Raw genomic sequence first — 23,858 nt, 5'->3', positions numbered from 1 at the left:
GTATTGTACTTCAACCACTTTCAAAAAGGGAGAATCACAGAGAAACCCATAAATCTGCTGCTGTGGCCCAATCAGGAGGCTTATGTAAGAAACACCAAGTTTGACACCCGAGGACAAATCTACTCAATATTTCAGAGGAAAATAGAAAGTAAGAACGTAATAAAAATAAACATTGCTCTCCAGTGGTGGTGAACATTTCTCAGTTATGAAAACCAAAACACCTGCAAAATGCAGGAGTTTGGGAAAAGCGATGCGACCAAAATGGAAGACAGACTGAGCTAATGTCAAATTATCCACAGTCTATAAGGTTATGTAATGTAATGTAAAGCTTCAGCAGGTGATATGAGCACTAAACCAGAGTTTGTAGGAATAAGTGACAGCTGATGACGCCCTCTGGTGGAGTTTATTAAAAACTTCAGTCTGAGGCCATATGAGGACATGATCTTCATAAATAACAACCAGTCTGATACTGAAACAAATTATGTGAATGCAGGAGGAGGAAAATAAACCCTAAATGTCTAAATCATGCAAGAACATAAAATAAAATGATGAATGAATGATTGCTTGTTGGTGTACTGGTGGATTTTAGCGCATTCTTTAGAAAAAAGCAAATCTAACTTAAGAAGATGTTAGAAGTATTTTACTACTTTTGAAACCTCAGATTCACAAAGAAGCATGTTTATGTCCCTGTGATAAAAGTTTCCCATCATAGTTTTTCTTTTGCTTTTTTTCCCTTGAAGTGTGATCAGCAAGAAATCTGTCACATAAAGGAAAGACAGATGGCAGCAGAAAAGTGCAGGCAAAAGAGTGATCTGAACTTTGGACAGTGGGGCTGTAAAAGAGCTATAAAGGGAGTGTTGTTGTTTATTGATCAAACATAATGTAACATTGTACAAAGTACGAACTTCTCTTGTACCAAAGCTATGCAAATATATTTTCATAGAGGCAGTCAAACCTCACCCACAGAGCTACACTGACAGTCGGAGCAACACTGAGAGATAAAGCTTTCAACATCACATTTCCTCAGATGCAAACAGGATAAGTCTTTCACTTTACTCCAAAGAATTAAACAGAGTTAAACAGGTTTCTCTCAACAACACAGCAGATTCTTTCAAACACTGGTGAGTACAGCCGATAGTTTACAGTTGATTTTTACAGTGTTTCAATAATTGATACTAACTCAAGACTTCTTAGACAGGAAGTTCCACTGTTTTTAGTTGTCAAAAATAATGTGTTGGTATTGTGTTTGTAACAATATGATATAACAGAAGTTGTGTGTGGCCATTCAAAACATGCTAATAAGCCATATTTCTTCCTCAAGACCACAGAGAGCACAGTGTTGGCCATTAGGTTAGTTACTACACACAGTTCAGATCTTTGTGGCATGGCCTTTTTATTATGTAACAAGCTAATTATTCCAATTTACATTATATTTAATATATGTTAAAGCTATAATATATAACTATTCTGCATTAAAATGTCTAAAAACAACTAGACCTATGTCATATATTTGTTTAGTTGTGTACTTACATTATCCCAAATGTTTCCAACAATTTTCAAATCCAGAGAAATCTGTAATTTTAATCAAGGTAATGATCCGTTTCATTTGGTCGCCTGTCAATGGCATCATACCTCCTCTACCAAAGAGTATGCACGCACAAGATGCATGTGTTGGCATTGTGTTTGTCCACTACAATTGCATCTACCAAAGAGTATATGCATACAAGATAATACGTCAGCGTTGTGGTCGTTCGAGAGAAGCTGTTGACTTTTATTCAGTTTTAAGCCACATTTTATGATAAACTTTTTAGATCTTGGTCATTTTTAACTATATCTTTTAACCGGATGAAGGATTTTAGTCAACAGATGTCTGGATGATAAGTTATCAGAGAAACAAACTGAGCAAACGTCAGCAGAAGCTCTGCTACCAGCCCCTCCCGGAAGTCCATTGCCAGCCGAACAGCATCAGAGAAACACTGATTTTTTACGTGAAACAGTTTTATTCACCATGTCTATTTGTTCTGGAGAGAACGAGACCTCTGCGGATAATTTGGTCTCGGTAAAATCCTGCTGAACGTCTGGATCTTAAGTTATCAGAGAAACAAACTGAGCAAATGTTGGCAGCAGCCCCTACTGGACGTCCTGTGCCTGCTGAACAGTGTCAGAGACACATTAATTTTTAACGTGAAACTGCTTTATTCAATGTTTTTACCTATTCTAATCACCGGGTCCGTCTATTTTGGAGAGGAGGAGACCTCTGCGGATAATTCGGCTACCGGTAAAAACATCCTGAATAATAAACACTGGAGTAATCCTATCCTGGAGAAGCTGTGTGTTTAACAATGAAGACAACAACTCCCATGATAACTTACTACTTCACACCATCATCACACTCCATCTTTTGTTATTGTTTTGATTGAGAGACACCCTAGCGGCAGAAATTACATATTGTGCGTTTAAACTACATAGTTGGTTTAAAAGATGTGTTGTAATTTATGTTGTACTTTGATTTTTGTTCTCAGTCTGCAGATATGTCTGCTGCCAGCTGTCTACTGACTGAAGATCAGTTTCTTTGCTCCATCTGTCTGGATGTGTTCACTAATCCAGTCAGTACACCATGTGGACACAACTTCTGCAAAAACTGCATTACTGAGCACTGGAATAGTAAAGTGCAGTGCGACTGTCCAAACTGTAAAAAGGTTTTCTATAGAAGACCTGAGCTGCAGGTCAACACTTTCATCTCTGAGATGGCTGCTCAGTTCAGACAGGAAGCTCAACAGGAAGCCAGCAGCAGCAGCTCAGACCAACAAGCTGCCAAACCAGGAGAAGTTCCCTGTGATGTCTGCACTGGAACCAAACTGAAGGCCCTGAAGTCCTGTCTGGTATGTCTGGCCTCCTACTGTGAGACTCACCTGGCACCTCATCTGACAATGTCAGGTCTGAAGAGACATCAGCTGATCGACCCTGTGGAGAACCTGGAAGGCAGGATGTGTACGAAGCACGATAAACTGCTGGAGCTGTTCTGTAAAACCGATCAGATGTGTGTCTGCATGCTTTGCGCCATTTCAGACCACAAGACACATGATGTTGTTCCTCTGAAAGAAGAATATGAAGGAAAGAAGGCAGAGCTGGGGAAGACAGAGGCTGAAATTAAGCAGATGATCCAGAAGAGACAACTGAATATTCAGGAGATTAAACGCTCAGAGAAGCCCAGACAAAGAGATGCAGACATAGCAATAGCACATGGTGTTCAGGTCTTCACTGCTCTGAAGGAGTCTGTTGAGAGAGTCCAGGCTGAATTCATCAAGACAATCAAAGAGAAGCAAAGAACGACAGAGAAAAAGGCTGAAGATTTCATTAAAGATCTGAACCAGGAAATCTCTGAGCTGAAGAAGAGAAGATCTGAGGTAGAGCAGCTCTTACACTCTGAAGACCACCTCCAGCTCATTCAAAGCTTCTCATCCCTGAATGTTGCTCCACCCACCAAGGACTGGACAGAGGTCAGTGTCCGTCCACCATCATATGAGGGGACTGTGGTTAGAGCTGTGGCTCAACTGGAGGAGATGATCAGTAAAGAGACAAAGAACTTGTTTGAAGCTGAGCTGATGAGGGTCCAGCAGTATGCAACAGATGTGACACTTGATCCTGATACAGCATTTCCCGGCCTAATCCTGTCTGATGATGGAAAACAAGTCAGTGATAGGGATGAAGAATATTACAATTGTTATTATGAGGAGAAGAATCTCCGAGACAATCCAGAGAGATTTGATACTTGTGGTTGTGTCTTAGGAAAACAAAGTTTTTCTTCTGGAAGATTTTACTACGAGGTTCAGGTTAAATGGAAAACTGCTTGGGTTTTAGGAGTAGCCAGAGAGTCAGTCAACAGGAAGGGGAACCTCACACTGACTCCTCAGGATGGTTACTGGACAATATCTTTGAGTAATGAAAATGTGTATGAAGCTCTGACTGACTCTTCAGTCTGTCTCTCTCTGAAGTCAAAGCCTGAGAAGGTGGGGGTGTTTGTGGATTATGAGGAGGGTCTGGTCTCCTTTCATGACGTTGACACTGCAGCTCTTATCTACTCCTTTACTGGCTGCTCCCTCACTGAGAAACTCTACCCGTACTTCTGTCCTGATTATGACTATGGCGGTTTAAACTCCTCCCCATTGATCATCTGGCCTGAGCCTGACTTTAATTAGGAAAATAATTTGATTTTCTGCAAAGTGTCATTTAATATAATAATGATAAGTAATAATGTTCACTGGTATTGTACAGTCGGTCTGGGTGGTATCTATTTTTTCATACCTTGATACCTTCCCAACATTTTTCCTGGTATACAGTATATCACAGTATTTGTAGAAAAAAAATCATAAAACATTTGCAGCAGCCAAAGCCTGGGAGACACTATACATGTGTATTTCTTTTTTCTTTATTATATAATATTTTTCCTTGATATATTCTATTGCTACTTACTGCTGTGAACATGTTGACTAATGTAATAATGTCTTCCAAAGAGTGAAAACATAATAAACTTAGCACAAAAAGTAAGGAAATTTGTGTTTGGTAGATTATTTCTTTGTAGTAACAATGCTTCTTGACAATAAATCTTATACAATTGGAAAGCCTGTTTATTTCCCTTTTAAATTGTGCATTTGTAAAGAACATGCATTTGTGGGATGAGCAACAGAGCTGAGTATGTGGGTTGCGCCCATGAAAAATATGCCAAATCTTCTCTGCCAATGCTAACCAGCTTATTTTGCCATTGACTCTTGTTTGGTGTTTGGTGGATTGGATGATTGAAGTTTGAAGAAACAAGACATATTGGCAATTTAACAATTTATTCATTTAACAAACAGGAGCCTCAGTAGCGTGTGGAAGAACCATACACAGCCACAACAGCCTGGCACCTCCTCCTCATGCTGGTCACCAGCCTGGTCACACACTGCTGTTGGATGGCATCCCATTCTTCAACCAGCATTTGTCGGTTTGTGGGGTTTATCAGAGACTACCTCCAGAATTTGGGAGTGGAGAGGATGGAATGGCCTGCCAGCAGTCCTGACCTCAACCCCATTGAACACTTGTGGGATCAGCTTGGGCGTGCTGTTCGTGCCAGAGTGACCAACACAACCACATTGACTGACTTGCAACCAATACGACTGGTTGAAGAATGAGATGCCATCTCAGTATCAGTGTTACTTTGAACCTCTTCTTTTCCCTCCTTTCTAATGAGATAGGTGAGAATTATTTTATTTAAAATATGCTCAAAACTTTGGAGAGCAGCAATGAAGTGCAGAGTGATCGGTAGGATTGAATTAGTTTAAGGGACAGATTCATGCCATAACGATATACTATATATATCATACTAAAAACACAGTACATTTACTTACGTACAAAAGTATTATAATCACATCTTCATGCTTAATTTCAGGATTTCTCTTTTCTGAGACTTTTCAATTTTCCTCTCTACATCTCAGGAGGAAATATTGTATTTTTTACTCCACTACATTTGTCTAATGTTTGGAGTTACTGTGCAGATCCACCTTTTACATTGAACAGGAGATGAACTCATATCACTGTTCTTGCATAATCTTGTACTTTGAAATGTCATTTTCTAGACACTAAAAAACAGCCTTGTTTTACGTAACTAAGTGCATTTTTACAGAATCTTAATAAAATTCTCTTGAGGAGCTTCATGTAATCCTTCATCTGATGTGACAACATGAAGGTCCCAAACCTGGTGATACAAAGTTTTAATTCAATATCAATGCATTTAACCCTCTCAACATCATAAAGATGTACCCAACCCAACACAACAAGTCAAGTCTGATTCTGCTTGAGGTTTTTTCGTGTTAAAGGGGAAATTTTCCTTGCCGCTGTCACCAGGTGCTGCTCATGGGGGAATTGTTGGGTATCTGTAAATTAAAAAGTATAGTCTAGACCTGCTCTATGTGAAAAGTTCCCTAAGATAACTTTGTTATGATATGGCGCTATATAAATAAAATTGAATCAACTTGAGTGTAGTCAGATCTGGGGCCACCTGAACCAGTTACAACATTAACATTAGTCATTTTACATTGTGAACAGACACTTCACAATAACCAGACTATATTTGTTGGACTTATCTTGACCCAAAGAAATGAGACAAAATACAGGTTGTTAACATGTGAAAAGGTTAAAAACTTAAAATCAAACACTGAGCTGAATTTAAGACTGCCAGTGGGATTTTTGAGGGTCTGTAAAGGACTGTAAAATCAGTGTTATAACCTAATAACCTCATATAAAGCATGTTTTTGCATATAAACCAATTTTAATCTTACTTATGAGGTTTTTGGATGAAATATTTTACTCAACTATTTGTGAAACCTTCTAATAACAGAGAATAAACTTGTGGCCCAGTTGGATAAGTTTTTCATCCAATTTCCTTTTCCTTTTTCCTTTGTAATGTGATCAGTGACAAATCTGTCACATAAAGACAAGATGGTAAACAGTTTGGAAAGCAGCAGAAAAGAGCACCTACAGGCTGAACAGTGGGCTGAACTCTGGATAGTTTAAGTGATTGTAGAGAGACTGTAAAGGGACTGTTATAATCCATTGGTCAAAAGATGATGTATGTTCTTGATTATCTTTTACTGACCTCTTTTGTTTTGTTTATTTATTTGCAATAGTGTTTTATATGGGCTGCTTTAGACTCCCCTTTCAGAAAAAATAATAACAACCAAAAAGTTAAAACTCTCTTTGTACTGAAAATATGTCAGGGTATTTCCAGTGAGGCAATAAAACCTCACTTATACAGCTTCAGAGGCGGAGCAACACTGAAAGAGAAGAAGTTACGTCACATTCCTTAAATGAAACTGAAATTTGTCACAACAACAATAGAACTGCAAGCAAGAGAAGTGTCTGTGTTTCTCTCTAAAGAAGAATTAAATTGAATTCACCAGAACTTTCTTAACAACAGACAGTGAGTACAGCTGATAATATTTATCGTGTTTCAACAACCACAGAACTTCATCTCTATGCAGTCTGGACGTTCCACTGCTTTCATTTGATGTTGTAACTTTGAGTTTGGTGCAATACAGAATTCAAGATGACTCTCCTAATAGTTCACTGATCATAGATTGAAATAACATCAAATGAATCAAAAGGTTAATTACTTTTGCTCTCTTACATTTTCAGTTTTGTTTTCAGTGTGTACATGTTTCAACAAACAACATTAACGCAAAACTTCAGCTCTAATCAGACAGGATGATCAACTCCTTTCATTTCATGTTGATACTTGTCTAATGGAGCATTCATTTAAGTGCAAAATAACTATATAGTTGATAAAGTACCTCTTAATATTCCAGAAAACAAACTTAATACATGTGGATGAATAATCAAGAACTTTGCAACTACAGTTTCTCTTCATCACACTTTGTATTTGTTCTCAGTCTGCAGATATGTCTGCTGCCAGCTGTCTGCTGACTGAAGATCAGTTTCTTTGCTCCATCTGTCTGGAAGTGTTCACTAATCCAGTCAGTACACCATGTGGACACAACTTTTGTAAAAACTGCATTACTGAACACTCGAATATTAATGTCCAGTGTCAGTGTCCAAACTGTAAAAAGGTTTTCTATAGAAGACCTGAGCTGCAGGTCAACACTTTCATCTCTGAGATGGCTGCTCAGTTCAGACAGTCAGCTCAACAGAAGGCCAGAAGCTCAGAGCAACAAGGAGCCAAACCAGGAGAAGTTCCCTGTGACGTCTGCACTGGAACCAAACTGAAGGCCCTGAAGTCCTGTCTGGTGTGTCTGGCCTCCTACTGTGAGACTCACCTGGAGCCTCATCTGACAATGTCAGGTCTGAAGAGACATCAGTTGATCAAACCTGTGGAGAACTTGGAAGGCAGGATGTGTACGAAGCACGATAAACTGCTGGAGCTGTTCTGTAAGGCCGATCAGATGTGTGTCTGCATGCTTTGCGCCATTTCAGACCACAAGACACATGATGTTGTTCCTCTAAAAGAAGAATATGAAGGAAAGAAGGCAGAGCTGGGGAAGACAGAGGCTGAAATTAAGCAGATGATCCAGAAAAGACAACTGAATATTCAGGAGATCAAACGTTCAGAGAAGCCCAGACAAAGAGATGCAGACATAGTGATAGCACACGGTGTTCAAGTCTTCACTGCTCTGAAGGAGTCTGTTGAGAGAGTCCAGGCTGAATTCATCAAGACGATCAAACAGAAGCAAAGAAAAACAGAGAAACAGGCTGAAGACTTCATCAAAAATCTGAAACAGGAAATCTCTGAACTGAAGAAGAAAAGATCTGAGGTGGAGCAGCTCTTACACTCTGAAGACCACCTCCAGCTCATTCAAAGCTTCTCATCCCTGAATGTTGCTCCACCCAAGGACTGGACAGAGGTCAGCGTCCGTCCACCATCATATGAGGGGACTGTGGTGAGAGCTGTGGCTCAACTGGAGGAGATGATGAGTAAAGAGACGAAGAAACTGTTTGAGGTAGAGCTGAAGAGGGTCCAGCAGTATGGAGCAGATGTGACACTTGATCCTGATACAGCACATCCCAACCTGTTCCTGTCTGGTGATAGAAAACAAGTGAACGATAGGGATGATGATTATTGTGATTGTTATTATGAGGAGAAGAATCTCCCAGACAATCCAGAGAGATTTGATACTTGTCCTTGTGTCTTAGGAGAGCAGAGTTTTTCTTCCGGAAGATTTTACTACGAGGTTCAGGTTAAAGGAAAGACTGACTGGGATTTAGGAGTAGCCAGAGAGTCAGTCAATAGGAAGGGGCAATTCTCATTGACTCCTCAGAATGGTTACTGGACAATATGTTTGAGGAATGAAAATGTGTATGAAGCTCTGGCTGACCCTTCAGTCTGTCTCTCTCTGAAGTCAAAGCATGAGAAGGTGGGGGTGTTTGTGGATTATGAGGAGGGTCTGGTCTCCTTTTATGACGTTGATACTGCAGCTCTTATCTACTCCTTTACTGGCTGCTCCTTCACTGAGAAACTCTACCCGTACTTTGGTCCTGGTTTTAACCGTGATGGTGCAAACTCCGCCCCTCTGATCATCTGGCCTGAGTCTGACTTATTAGGAAAATAATTGGATTTTCTGCAAAGTGTCCTTTAATATAATAATGATAAGTAACAATGTTCACTAGTATTGTACAGTCGGTTTGGGTGGTATCTATTTTTTCATACCTTAATACCTTTCCAACATTTTTCCTGGTATACAGTATATCACAGTATTTGTAGAAAAAAAAATCATAAAACATTTGCAGCAGCCAAAGCCTGGGAGACACTATAGGGATAAAGCTTGTTTTTAACCCAGAATTGGTCACTTGGTGATACCGCCCAAGGCTATTGTACAGTGCAATGTGTATTTCATTTTTCTTTTTTAGGGACTGAGCCCAAAAGGCTACTGTAAAACTGCATTGTTTTTCGTGTGTTTCTTTCTTTCTTTCTTTCTTTCTGTCTTTATTATTAGGGCCTGAGCCCCAAAGGGGCGAAGACCCTATTGTATTTTGTGTGTTTGTTTCTTTCTTCTTCCTCTTCTTCTTTCTTTATTATTACGCCACTTCAACCCTTAATTTGACCCCCTAAACATGCTCAAAAACTCACCAAATTTGGCACACACATCAGGTCTGGTGAAAAATTTCATAAATTGTAACAATTAAACCCCAAACTGCCAAAATGTACTCTCTAGTGTCACTTATGTAACTAAAATGGCTGTCACAGCCCGTAGGAATGTCATAGAGAGATCAAGCCAAAACTCAATTATTTTGAGACCTACAAATCATATGCTGACACCCCTGACCTAAATCCAACAGGAAGTCCGACATTAGCCTTTCAAAATAAGACTTTGCCCCAATTTTGGCCCCTATCGGCTTCAAACTTAAATGGATGACTTATGACACTAAGCTGAAAAAAAGGTGTTAAAAACTTTGTAATAACTCGAACGGTTTGGATTTGATAAGCCCTGAAAGTTGCAGTGCCACATCTCCCTTACAATGTAAAACAATGGGGAGGCATGACCTTTGTGTCAAACAGGGGCTTCTGATGGCTAAACTATAAGTCTGACCACTCTCAAACCTGTATCAATGGATTCGCCATGAAATTTCCTACTAAAATATTATTTTTAATGTAAGATTTGGCCAAAGTAATGGGATTTATGAGGATATTTCACAAGAGGTGTTCTCTAAAATCCTCCTATCCAACTGCTCCTGGTGATGTCACTCCCTCAGTGCTGTGAAACATTCTGCAATACACACTCATTATAAAATCACAGGAGGAGCAAGAAAAGACTTTAAAACTCACACTCTAATATTTCAAAAACAGTAAAAGATAGAGAAAACATGTGAATTCAAGATTTGTAGGTCAAAGTCTCGTGACTCATTTAAAGTTCAAATGAAGTCTGTATCTAAAACTATGTGGAAGCAGTAAATGTTCAAAAAGGTGTGGGTTTGCTCACACTCTCCATTCAAATATATGAGTATTTTTCTGTGTCCAGCTGCAGTTACTTATTGTCTCTACACACCTGACAGTACTCATTTCAATCAAACTTTGACCAGGTCATGTGGGTTAAAAGTCTTTCCTTTTTTAAAAATAGACTTGATGAAAATTAGGAAATTAATTTGTTTTACACACAAACCCATCAAGAGTTTTCAATTGACTAACTGAAATTCAAGTGAATGGGCCCAAAATTTGCATAATTTTGATGACACAGGTGTGAACAAGACAGACATGTCTCACCCTGCAGAAAATTCTCATCCTCACACAGCTGACAGTACACATGTCAATCAAACTTTCAAAATAAAAGCACACCACACTTGTAAGAAATATCCCTCATTTTTAAAAAGCAAAATGATCTGATCTCGATGGGCCATAGTGCGAGGTCCCGACCAACGCTGCTTGCAGCTTTAATTATATAATATTTTTTCTTTGATATATTCTATTGCTACTTACTGCTGTGAGCATGTTGACTAATAATGTCTAAGGAGTGAAAACATAATACTATAAGAAATAAGAAACCTTAACTAAAATATTTACATGTATGGCAAATCCCAAACTTTGCTAAAGAATTTGCTCTTCCCAACTTAGTTAATTATTACTAGACAGACAACATTTAGAAAATCTTACGTTGGAAAATGAATAATAATATTCCAGTTTAGGTCAACAAGAACAGTCCTCTTCATGATTTTCATCACTGTTTTCGTCACTTTTCTAACCAATATTAGCACAAACATTTTGTTCCTTAACTCAAACTAAAACATCTCATTTATAGGTTTCAAAAGGCTTTTCTATTCTACACACTGCACCTTTAATGCAAACAAAAATACATATTTTGTAGTAATTTATTGTGTTTATGTTCTTGTTTTTTTCAGATTCTGATTAATGCACCTTCTGTTTGCTTCTTTATTGTTAATATTTTATTTGATGTGTCACTTTACTACTTTCTGCTACAACACATCAATTTTTGTAGTCTAATTTATCTTAATAACTGCAAAACCTGCCTTCAAGACTGTTAATCATCAGAAAACAATGTAAAGTACTTGTAAATAAGAAGAATTTGCACCTATTTAAATGTTTGGGTGCCAAATTCAAAACTGTTTTTTTTTTTTTCTTTTTGCTGTAATGAGGTCATAGGAAAGAAAGAGTTTCTGAGTTGAAGTAAGTTCACAGTTGATTCAGATAATACAAGAATGATAAGTGATAAGTGATGCTAGACCAAAAGGTTTGACTACGAGAAAATGGAAAAAATATGGCTTAAGGTTGCTTCAGGGAAATGGCATATTACATATTACATATGGGAGAAACATCTGGATAGATTTTGTGTACATTTATTTTGAAATAGTGGAGTCCGTGTAATATTGAATTAAACCATATATACAGTGTTAAAGATTAAGTTCTTCCCATTTCCATCTAAAGCTATCTGAAGAAGGAGAATCCTCTATTAACATGAGCAGCCTTCATGAGCAGGTGTTGTTTAAAGACAATTATCTATAACTGAACTGGTTTCAGTCTCAAAGGTTTTTGTACATAATCTCTTAATTGTAGATATTTTAAAAAATATTACTTGAGAGATTATATTTTCTTTTTAATTGTGCAAAATTGGCAAAGGTATGGTCAATGTACTGTATAGGTCTCCTATACTGTGTATATCCGCCTTTTTCCATTGATTGAATGTCTTATCAAGAGGAGCAGATTTTGGCAACAAAACCCAGGAAATCCTCGGATCTTAATTCTGGCATTCAACCATATTTTGCAGTTGTATATCCTCTATAGACTCTCATTGTATACAAGGAAGAACAAAACAAAAACAAATATTTAATAACCACATACATGTATTTGGTAATTTATCCAGATTAAATTCACCTTTTTTATTAAAAGTATGTCACAATGATAATTTCTAAACCTGAACGAGGGAACAAAACCTCACTCACAGAGCTGCATTAAGAGGTGGAGCAACACTGTAAAAGGACAAGTGGTGTGATGTCACACTACAGCAGAGCAACAGCTGATCTCCAGTTGAGACAGTTGTCTCTGTCACTCAATGTGTTTTTGTTAACAACACAGCAGAGTCTCTGTCGAACACTGGTGAGTACAGCTGATAATATTTACTGTGTTTTAAAGGTTAATATTCACAACAACCTTCAGCTCTACTCAGACAAGAAGACTTACTAATATGATATCTATTGATATTATATTGTAACTTGTTAAGTGGACCTATCGGATCCAAAATATCGAGCAAGCAAATAATCAACAATACTGAAACTACAGTTTTGGTTTTTTCTACATATATTTTCATACTTTTGTTCTCAGTCTGCAGATATGTCTGCTGCCAGCTGTCTGCTGACTGAAGATCAGTTTCTTTGCTCCATCTGTCTGGATGTGTTCACTGATCCAGTCAGTACACCATGTGGACACAACTTCTGCAAAAACTGCATCACTGAATACTGGAATATTAATGTCCAGTGTCAGTGTCCAAACTGTAAAAAGGGTTTCAACACAAGACCTGAGCTTCAGGTCAACACTTTCATCTCTGAGGTGGCTGCTCAGTTCAGACAGTCAGCTCAACAAAAAGCCAGCAGCAGCAGCTCAGAGCAACAAGCTGCCAAACCAGGAGAAGTTCCCTGTGACGTCTGTACTGGCACCAAACTGAAGGCCCTGAAGTCCTGCCTGGTGTGTCTGGCCTCCTACTGTGAGACTCACCTGGAGCCTCATCTGACATCTTCAAGCCTGAAGAGACATCAGCTGATCGACCCTGTGGAGGACCTGGAAGGCAGGATGTGTACGAAGCACGATCAACTGCTGGAGTTGTTCTGTAAGACCGATCAGATGTGTGTCTGCACCCTCTGCACTGCTTTGGGCCACAAGACACATGATGTTGTTCCTCTGGAAGAAGAGTATGAAGGGAAGAAGGCAGAGCTGGGGAAAATAGAGGCTGAAATTCAGGAGATGATCCAGAAGAGACAACTGAAAATTTGGGAGATCATACAGTCAGTGGAGCTCAGTAAGGAAGATGCAGACAGAGAGATAGTAGATGGTGTTATGTTCTTCACCGCTCTGAAGGAGTCTGTTGAGAGAAGCCAGATCAAACTCATCGAGACGATCAAAGAGAAGCAGAGAACAAAAGAGAGACAGGCTGAAGACTTCATCAAAGCGCTGGAACAGGAAATCTCTGAGCTGATGATGAGAAGCTCTGAGCTGGATCAGCTCTCATGCTCTGAAGACCACCTCCATCTTCTTCAAAGATTCCCCTGTCTGAAAGCTGCTCCACCAACCATGGACTGGACAGACATAAGCGTCCACCCAACATCATACGAGGGGACTGTGGTGAGAGCTGTGGCTGAACTGGAGCAGACGATCACTAAACAGATGAAGAGGCTGTTTGAGGCGGAGCTGAAGAGGGTCCAGCAGTATACAGTGCATGTGACACTCGATCCTGATGTTGTACATCCCAGACCCGCCCAGTCTAATGACAGACAACAGGTAAAGCGAGGTAATGACTGTAGATGTGTCTTATCAAAGCGGGGTTTCACCTCAGGGAGGTTTTACTTCCAGGTTCAGGTTAACAGGTGGTCTACATGGACTTTAGGAGTGGCCAGAAAGTTGACCAACATGAGCAGAGAAATCACACTGTGTCCCAGAAATGGTTACTGGACTGTATGTTCTAAGTCATCTGGTGAGTACTTTGCTCCTGCTGACCCGTCGGTCCGTCTCTCCCTGAAGCCGAAGCCTGAGAAGGTGGGGGTGTTTGTGGATTTTGATGAGGGTCTGGTGTCCTTTTATGACATTGATGTTGCAGCTCTTATCTACTCCTTTACTGGCTGCTCCTTCATTGAGGAGATTTATCCATTCTTCAGTCCTTGTCCGCATGATGGTGTTACAATGCACCTCCCTGATAACATGTGTGTATTACAGTGAGGAGAAACATCTAAGTTTTTGAAAAAAATGCGGTACTCTTTCTACTTTTTCTTCTGTTTGGCAGTACCACATCACATTCTTCTTATTTCAGTCTATTTATAATTTTTGTCGTCCTGTTTTCCGTTGTGTAATTTTGCTATCTTGGTCTGTTCTGTATGCACAACATCTATTGTATGTCCGTCCATCCTGGGAGAAGGTTCCCCCCTCTGTTGCTCTTCATGAGGTTTCTTCCACTTTTCCCCATTAAAGGGTTTTTTTGGGGTGTTTTTCTTATGCCATTCAAGGATCTCATGACAGAGGAGGTTGTTTGCTGTATAGATTGTAAAGTCCCCTGAGGCCATTGTGATTTGTGATATTGGGTTGTATAAAAAATGGACTTTACTTGACTTCCTTTTCAATTCCAAATGTTTTTTTAAATTTTTTAATATGATATTTTCCTGTTATATGTCCCATTGCTCCTCACAGTGGTTAAATTATCTGTGACTGATCCTATCTAGTGTAGTTTAATCATGTGTATAAAGTGTCATTGTCTTCAAAACAATCAAAATATTATGAAAATGTAATAAAAGGAGAAGCTTTTGCAGTGGTCATTACATATTTGGGTGGTAAATTTATTTATTTATTTTTTTGTCTGATTGTTGTTTGTATAAATAATGTTGGATTCAGGTTACAAATTACTGAAGACAGAATTTTGTGCTTTTTCTCGTACTGTAGTAAAGTTTTTGAAATAAAAGCATGTGTTAAAAGTCTTGGATGACTGTAGGTCAGTTGATTTTATGTATGTGAACAGCTGATGTTTCTAATTATCTGACAACCAAGTTTTATGATTACAAACACCAGACGCTGATTTCAGATGTTCAATGAGCCGAAGACCTCAAATAACTAATCTGATGTCAGTGTGAACTGTAATGTAATGCGATACAGTGTAAAGTTGAATTGTGTTTCAGTAGATGACACCATTATATAATAATAGATTTAGTGCCTCCCAGACCCTCAACAACAACAGAATCAGTAATCACTGATTGTTCTACATTGTTATTTGTTCTTATATTCAATATATTGTTTTCCTGATATATCCTGTTACTGTTTGGTTCAACAACTAGCCAATTTCTAAAGGAAACAATGTTTTGTTTTCTTTTTTCATTTAATCTTACAGTTTATCTTGTTCTTATTTCTTCACATCAACCTTTGCAAAGAATCTTCATCCACACCTTTTCTAAATGTAATATATTTAACATGGTAAGTCTGATTTACTGTGAGACCTGAATGCAGTTTTCACACTGAATTTTTTTTGTTTGTTCATTTTACATTGTTTAATTCTTAATTTCTTATAAACTTTATGTATCTAAATATTTTCACTCTGGACATACATTTCATATTAAATATACATTTGCATATTTTGCATGAGCTTAATGCTTTAAATTCAGATTTTTAGGAATAGATTTTAAATATGATGACACAAATATATTACTGACTTAATTGGCTGTGGTATTATAATTATATTAATCTGGTTATATTTAATATGTTCTGCTTTTTTCCTCTTCATTGCTGCTGCAACTTCCTCATCTGTGGCAAGAGAGAAACTACAACCTCTACCAATTCTTCAGTCCAAGTCTTACTGTATGTATGATGGTAAAAACTCCTCAGATCATTTCCTTGCTAATCTCACTGAGTAGAGGAATAATTTGATTTTCTACAAAAAGATTCAGTGTAATGTAATGTTTTGTTGTACTGTTTATTCCTTGTTTTCTTCAGATTCCGATTCATGTGTTTTTTTTACTTTCATCTATTTCATATGTCGCTTTGATGTAACACAAAACACTGTTGAAATTTCTGTATTACACATAGTTTGGACTGAATCACTGGGTATTTATTTTATTGGAGATCAGATGCCTAGTTCTGTGACTTGAATGTAATGGCAACACATGAGAGGAACAAACTGGGGTTTACATTAAACCATCAACTACATACAGCAATAAACGTACTGTATAATATTTACTAATGATCACAAAGTTCAAAACATGCACATTTTAGGAAAACAGAACTAAATAATGTTAGAAAAATGTCAGTTATGCAGCTACTGAGTGATACAAACTGGTTGCAACATGAGGCTCCTAAACTGGTTCAGCTAATTAGCTGCTGCATCATGCCAATTAACTACAAGCAATGTAAGTAATAGGAGTTGTAAACAGGAAATGTACATCAAACGAAGAAATTTCAGTATTGTTCTCATGAACACACAATAAACTACATGGAAAGCTGTTCATTAACCATCTATTCCTCTCGTGGTGCTGCAGTGACTGACAGAGAAAGCAGACACTCTTTTTGTGCAACTTCCAAGTTAGTCCAATAGATGTCACTGTCAGGCTTTCCAACACATATCACTGAGCCTTAAGAGCACCTGTGCACTTTAGGACTTTACCCTACATTCCAATATCAATACAAATTAAGCATTTTCTGTCAGTTAAAGAATTGTTAAGAATCTATTTTTTGTGAATTTTATAATGCATACAAAGACTAGGAACCCAAATATAATGAGAGTGTACTTACCAACTTAACACTTTTCTCAGTTTTTTCTTATAATTTGTACCAAATTGCACCCCTCTCTTTAAAATGTCCTTGGAAATACCCATTAAATACCTGCAAATTACATCATTTCCAGGAATTTGTGCAAAATTAAGAAAACCTTTAAAATAAAGCATTACCAAAGTTTCATAGTCTTGCATCAAATCTTTTTGTTAAAATGACAGCGATAGTTATTGTGGACATTAAGGGACCACCATCTATTCCTCTCGTTGTTCTTTAAGTACAAAATTCAAGTGTCTGGCTGCAAGTTTTTGTGATGTCACTGCATTCAAGATCTGAGCAGTTACTTTGGTCAGTACAATGTTACTTTAAGATCATAAACATTGGCCAAAGATATATGGCCAGAGAAAATAAAGCCCAAGTCGAAATAAACCATAGCTGTTCTTTAAGTATAAAATTCAGGTACTTGTTGCTTACTTTAACTGACTATCTCCATGTTTAGAAAACGAAGAGGAGGAGGGGGAGAGAGGAGCTCAGTGCATCAATGGAAGTCCCCCGGCAGTCTAGGCCTATAGCAGCCTAACTAAGTTAAGCACTAACTATAAGCTTTATCAAAAAGGAAAGTTTTAAGCCTACTCTTAGAAAGGGTGGAGAGGGTGTCTGCCCCCCGGGCTGAATCTAGAAGATGGTTGTACAAGAGAGGAGCCTGATAGCTGAAGGCTCTGCCTCCCATTCTACTTTTGGAGACTGTAGGAACCACCAGTAAGCCTGCATTCTGGGAGTGCAGTTTTCTAGTGGGTTAATAGGGTACTATGAGCTCTCAATAATTACAGAGATCAATGGCATAGAACCAACAGGAAGCATGCCAAAAGTTGTTACAAAAAATGACCAGCAGGTGTCACACTGAGTGAACCTCCTCATTAATAGGTTTGTACACTCAATGTCTCAAAAAATAACTAGAAATGTGGATATGTTGACAGCTAGACAAAAAACAGGCATCTATAGATAGGCATTTGTGCAGTGACTAATCTACACAGACAATGAACATCATATGAAGCATCAACTATTGTGCAGTAAATCAGTTTGGGACATCTCATCCAGGTAGCATCAGTTAGAATCAAGCTCTCACTGGACAGTAGCCTCCATCAGCTGTGATCATGTGGAGCCACTTGATAACTGGCAAAACACACTCAATGTAATTCTGCAGACCAGTTAGAGATTCATCCTACCTGATAGGAAGGGACTGCTTTACGGCTATTATGGAGATGGGACGAATAATTTCCGCCCACTAATAACTTTGTCGATATACATTTGACATTTGAATATTGTATTGAGATAGACTTGAAAAAGTCCAAACCTAACCTTGAATCTACTTAAATTTTGAGAATGCTACAGGAGGCGTTCAAGTTCGTTTCTCATACAATATGTTATGTCAACACAGTGCACTCACATTTCTGTGAGTGTACTGAGAAGTTACACTACTGGTCTTGAAGAACTCAGAGACCCCTCGCGCTGATACACCGGAAGACTACGAAGGGCCAGAGTGCATCTCATTTTCATGAACAATTTGTTCTAGACTGAAAATGAAAAAGTAATTATTATTACACAAATAATTATACATCACACAAACATCAAGCACAAAAAAGTGTAACAGTTCGACTAATGTAATTTCCAAAAAATAATATAATTATGATGGTTTTATTTTTTTTAAACTTTTTAAACAACCATCGTTGCCCAAGCCAGTGTTTGAGAATTATATATATAAAAATGTTTTGCTTAATACCCAAATAAGCTTTATTCTATAGTAAACTTTCATATCTGAAACAGAAAATGCACCTGTATACTAGGCTTGGGCAATGTCTACAGAATTACTTTGTAAAGCAAGCAGTAAAAGGTAATCTTATGATATATTCTGGTTATTAAACATCTTGAAATCTCATACATCTCAAATGGGGATCTGTATTGAATGGATTGCACACTATTGTAAAATGTCAGTAGAAAAATGTATATTTATTCAGTGTCAAAGTTGATATAAAGGAACTTTTACATAGAACTTCTGGTTTTTGTACATTCAGAACTCCATATATTAATGTGAAATGTCTGTAGATATATTGGGGAGTTGCTTGCAATTACTGTCACATAATGTTTATATAAAGCAAACCTTAAACAATAATGGGAAAAGCCTGTAAATATATTGGAGAGCTGATTTTAATTACTGTCAAAAATGTTTATATAATGTATACTCCATACATTTATGGGAAAACCTGAAAATATATTGGAGAGCTGCTTGTAATTACTGTTAAATAATGTTTATATAAAGTTAACCTCGTACATTAATGGGGAAATGTATGTAGATATATTTGATAGTTGCTTTTAAATATAATATCAAATAATGTTTATATAAAGTAAACCCCATAAAATTATGGGAAAAGACTGTAAATATATTGGAGAGTTGCTTGTAATTACTGACAAATAATGTTTATATAAAGTAATGATTATTAAAATTATGTATTTGTAAACTATTATCACATGATCTTATTTTTTTGTACAGTATAAAACCAACATTTACCAGGGATTTACTGTAAATAGATTGGATAATCACATAAAATAAAAGCTTAAAGCTCTCAAGATACCATTAATGGGTGTTAAAGGAGGGTAATTTGAATGTAATTTTACACAATTTTTCTGGTTTACATCCAGAAATCTGTACTTTGATGGGGAGTTCTTGTGGATGGATTGGATAATCCTATGAATTTACCAAAGATTACTGTATGAAAACAAGAGTCTTCATTTAAACTAGGTAATTTTAAGGTAGTTCTGCAATCTTTTTCATTTTTTGTGCAGATTTATACATTTGTTTAACATTCTAGCAATGTTTTATAATGAGATTTTATTTTTATTTTATAATGGTTGGACTGTAAAAATGCAGACAATGTCCAAAGTAAATATCCGTATTTTTAAAATAAATCTCTGTAGAATAACTAAAGGTTTTTTACTGTTATTTGACGGTAAGGGTTTGGCAACTTTTGCTGCCAGACTTTTTACTGTTTTGTTTTGTTTTTTATAGTATGCTGATAACAAGCAGATTAGACATAATTACCTAGCCACTGTAAAAACGAAGTGGGGACTGTACAACACTCAAAGCACAGTGTGCAAATGGACACTGAATATAGGTAAAGTTCACAGTGCAAATGTTTAGTGTCATGTTTTAGTGTAGTAAGCATCTGTTCATCAATGATTTACACAAAACTTATTTGCAAGGCTGTACAAGTCTCATTGTTTGGTGGTAAATCATGATGTTCCCTGTGGAAAACAGTGCATCTGTATCACCCTTTTGGAACAATTCAAAGCAACATGAGTCATGTGACCTCCCACTCTGACAAGCTGAGAGAGTGTGTAGGCAAACCTGAGTGCTCACAGAGCAGAGATATTGAGAGAAATGCTGTGAGTGACACTGTTAAGGTTAAGGAGTGATCAAGGTCATGGTTAAAAGAAACCAGTGTTGACTTCAGTAGGAAATGAAAAACATACAGTGGACTCCCATACAAAGTGGCATGTCCCAACTCCAACCTCCTCCCTCTGTGGACTTTGTAGCTCTATAATAATGTCACGATACTGCAGCCACTAGAGGGCGCAGTCACTTGAACATAAACATATGTTGTTTTTGGTCACAGTTGATGCTGTTGATTTTTTGGGAGGACAGTTCCCAGCAAACATTCAGATGTTGTATGATAGTTGTTTGAACATCCCATGAAGACATCCTGTGATGGTTAAGAAATGCTTCCAAAATTAAAGTTGTGCTGACATCTAGGATGTTACCGGCCATCAGTTAGACATCCTGTCTGGGCATTCCAGCAGCGTCAAAATATGTCATTACCATCATCAGCAGACCTATTTAGCTACTTCGCTAAGGATTATGTACACAGTGTGCATTCTGCAGTTTTATACATCCTATATGTCTAGATTAACAACTTAATATGCTACGCTTTCTAAAATGATCCTGAAAACAAATCATATATAACCAAACACACAGCAAACACATTAAGTATCTTTGTTAGTACATGTAGCCTCTAGCCGTCACGATAAGTCCTGATTTTACTGAGATATCTTACCTCCACCCCAATTGTAAGATATGTCAGATATGTCAGATGAGTGTTGTCAGATACAATTGATTCCTGAACTTTTTGTATATGGGACTATTTACTATGTGTTATCACACATCACCGAATCCTGAACTTTAGGTACACAGGACTATTTACACTACAAGGACGATGTATACAATGCTGCTTGAAAAGTTTGTGAACCCTTTAGAATTTGCTCTATTTCTGCATAAATATGACCTAAAACATGATCAGATTTTCATGCAAGTCTGAAAACTAGATAAAGAGAAATCAATTAAACGAATAAGACTAAAATGTTATACATGATCCAATGTTGCATATTTGTGTGTGGCCAAAGTATGTGAACCTCTAGCATTATCAGTTCATTTGAAGGCGAAATTAGAGTGTTTCAATCAATGGGATGACAATCAAGTGTGAGTCTGGGAGGCCCTGCCTTATTTAAAGAAGAGAAATCTGGGTCCTCACCATCGAAGTCTGAGCTTCACAACATAGGTTTGTGGAAGTGTGTCATGGCTTGAACAAAGGAGATTTCTGAGGACCTTAGAAGAAGAGTTGTTGATGCTCACCAGGCTGGAAAGGGTTACAAAACCATTTCTAAAGAGTTTGGACTCCACCAGTTGGTTGTAAGGCAGATCGTGTACAAATGGAAGACATTCAACACCATTGTTACTCTCCCCAGGAGTGGTCGAACAACAAAGATCACAACAAGAGCAGGTGTATAAGAGTCCAGGAGACCACAAGGAACCCCACGGTAATGTCTAGGAAACTAAAGGCCTCTCTTTCAGAGGCTAATGTCAATGTTCATAAGTCAACCATCAGGAGAACACTGAACATCAATGGTGGCAGAGTTGCAAGGAGAAAGCCACTTCTCTCCAAAAAGAACATTGCTGCCCATCTACGGTTTGCTCAAGACCACTTTGATAAGCCAGAAGACTGTTGGAAAAATGTTCTGTGAACGGATGAGACCAAAATCAAACTTTCTGGCTTGAATGAGAAGCGTTATGTTTGGCGATGAGCAACCACTACATTCCAACATAAGAAACGTAACCCACCTGTGAAACATGGTGGTTGTATTGTGGTTTGGGCCTGCCTTGCTCCTTCTGGATCAGGACAGCTCACAATCATTGATGGAGCTATGAGTTCTGAGTTGTACCAGCAAATTCTACAGGAAAATGTCAAGATATCCGTCTGTGAACTCAAGCTCAACAGAAAGTGGGTCATGCAGCAAGACCTTAAACACACAAGTTGCTCTACCAAAGTATAGTTAGAGCAGAAGAAAGTTAATGTTTGAAAATGGCCGAGTCAAAGTCCTGACTTTAATCTTATAGAAATGCTGTGGAAGGACCTGAAGCAGGCAGTTCATGCAAAGAAGCCCACCAACATTCCTGAGACTGTTCTGTAATCAGGAATGGGCTAAACTTCCTTTAAGCTGATAAATAATTACCAGAAATGTTTGGTTGAAGTTATTGCTGCAAAAGGGGGTCACACCTGTTATTGAAAGCAAAGGTTCATATACTTTTGCTTTACAAAAATTTGTAAGATTGGATAATTTTCCTCAACAAATAAATGAATAAGTTTAGTGTTTCTGTCCCATTTGTTGGGTTCTATATATCTAGTTTTAGGACTTAAGAAAATTTTAAAGGGTTTTTGTGTGTATTTTTGTATGTATATATAGTTATCCCTGGGATGTATTTGGGTCACATCAGAGTTTATGGTCACATGACCACATTATGTGACCTGTATTCATGTATATATCTAAGATGGTGTCTTGCAATTGTCACTTGAGTCTGATGAAGAGCAGGTGTGCTCGAAATGTCACTTTGGTTCAAGAAATCCCAGTGGACATTGGAGCCCTGCGGTGTGTGAGCTATTTCTTTGTTTTTTGACTTGTTGCTTATGTTCAGCTCAGCACTTGCCTGCTTCAGCTTGGATATGCGTGCAGACTCTTACCTTATCAAGGACTATAGACATCATGAGATTATCAACGTGAGCGTTGGAGCTCTCTCTTTTCTCCCTCTCATTCCCTTTTTTTCTCCTTTTTACCCTTGGACCATCGGCCTTCCTTGGCCGCTCTGCTTCCCTGGCTGTCGGTGCCATTTCCAGAGGTTTCGCATCTGGTTCTTCGTCCTACAGGAGATTCAGCCTCACCTCATGTCTCTCTTTCTCCTGTGTGAAAGAGGTCCTTATCTTTCTCTCTTCCTTGTGTGTTTGGTTTCTTGTCTCTCTTGCTCTGTGTGTCTGTGTAGTTTGTCCTCTTCCCAGGTATCCATGGTGATGGAGGTCACCTGGCTCAGGTCCTCTCTGATGAAGTTCTGCAGACACAAACGTGATGAAACTGTTGGTTACGTTTCCTTTGCTGAAAATAATCTGAATCAAGCTGATAAGTGAAGGTGAAATTAATCAGCAGCTTCAACCAGGAATCCAACTGGAAGAAGAACAAAACAAACATGTAACTGACAGCAGCAGGTTTTTAAAGTCTGCTGATTCACAAACAGTCTCAACTCTCTGTATTCATCTTTAACCTGAAGTGTTCTTTAAGGAAATCTGATCACAGAACAGCAGCTCTGAACTCTGGAATAAAAAACCTGGAACAAAAGTCAAATATTAACAGACAGTATGAATCTTTATCAGCTGGATCATAAAGTCTGATGTGTGTCTTTTATTCTAACAAGGAAATAAAAAGTGCTGAGATGGCATTACTGCAGTCTGTTGTATCTCTGTGATATGTGCAAAATGGGACAAATAAGTTGTTTGTGGATGAGATAAAGATAAAATTCTAACCATAG

General features: G+C 37.9%; 3 protein-coding genes across 3 annotated transcripts; all 3 read left to right on the top strand.

The window, feature by feature from the left end:
• The first annotated feature begins 903 nt into the window (after positions 1–903).
• Positions 904–4,421, top strand: LOC137183855 (E3 ubiquitin-protein ligase TRIM39-like). Its single transcript, XM_067591137.1, has 2 exons — positions 904–1,121; positions 2,523–4,421. The coding sequence occupies exon 2, from the start codon at positions 2,532–2,534 to the stop codon at positions 4,197–4,199; it is 1,668 nt and encodes a 555-aa protein (XP_067447238.1). The 5' UTR covers positions 904–1,121; positions 2,523–2,531; the 3' UTR covers positions 4,200–4,421.
• Positions 4,422–7,432: 3,011 nt separating this feature from the next.
• LOC137183655 (E3 ubiquitin-protein ligase TRIM39-like) lies at positions 7,433–10,369 on the top strand. Its single transcript, XM_067590848.1, has one exon. It carries the CDS (start codon positions 7,437–7,439, stop codon positions 9,099–9,101), a length of 1,665 nt encoding a protein of 554 aa, XP_067446949.1. The 5' UTR covers positions 7,433–7,436; the 3' UTR covers positions 9,102–10,369.
• A 2,169-nt stretch (positions 10,370–12,538) lies between these two features.
• On the top strand, positions 12,539–15,174 carry LOC137183654 (E3 ubiquitin-protein ligase TRIM39-like). Its single transcript, XM_067590846.1, has 2 exons — positions 12,539–12,595; positions 12,821–15,174. Exon 2 carries the CDS (start codon positions 12,830–12,832, stop codon positions 14,423–14,425), a length of 1,596 nt encoding a protein of 531 aa, XP_067446947.1. The 5' UTR covers positions 12,539–12,595; positions 12,821–12,829; the 3' UTR covers positions 14,426–15,174.
• Positions 15,175–23,858: the final 8,684 nt, after the last annotated feature.

The sequence above is a fragment of the Thunnus thynnus genome, chromosome 5 (assembly GCF_963924715.1).
Source record: "Thunnus thynnus chromosome 5, fThuThy2.1, whole genome shotgun sequence".
In the NCBI taxonomy this organism is placed as follows: domain Eukaryota; kingdom Metazoa; phylum Chordata; class Actinopteri; order Scombriformes; family Scombridae; genus Thunnus; species Thunnus thynnus.
Note: the sequence above shows the minus strand (reverse complement) of the source record. Positions and strands in the feature narration are given on the sequence as shown.

What these genes read in the sequence shown, in the direction of transcription:
- LOC137183654 (XM_067590846.1), top strand. Translation starts at nt 12,830, where the DNA reads ATGTCTGCTGCCAGCTGTCTGCTGACTGAAGATCAGTTTCTTTGCTCC.
- LOC137183855 (XM_067591137.1), top strand. Translation starts at nt 2,532, where the DNA reads ATGTCTGCTGCCAGCTGTCTACTGACTGAAGATCAGTTTCTTTGCTCC.
- LOC137183655 (XM_067590848.1), top strand. Translation starts at nt 7,437, where the DNA reads ATGTCTGCTGCCAGCTGTCTGCTGACTGAAGATCAGTTTCTTTGCTCC.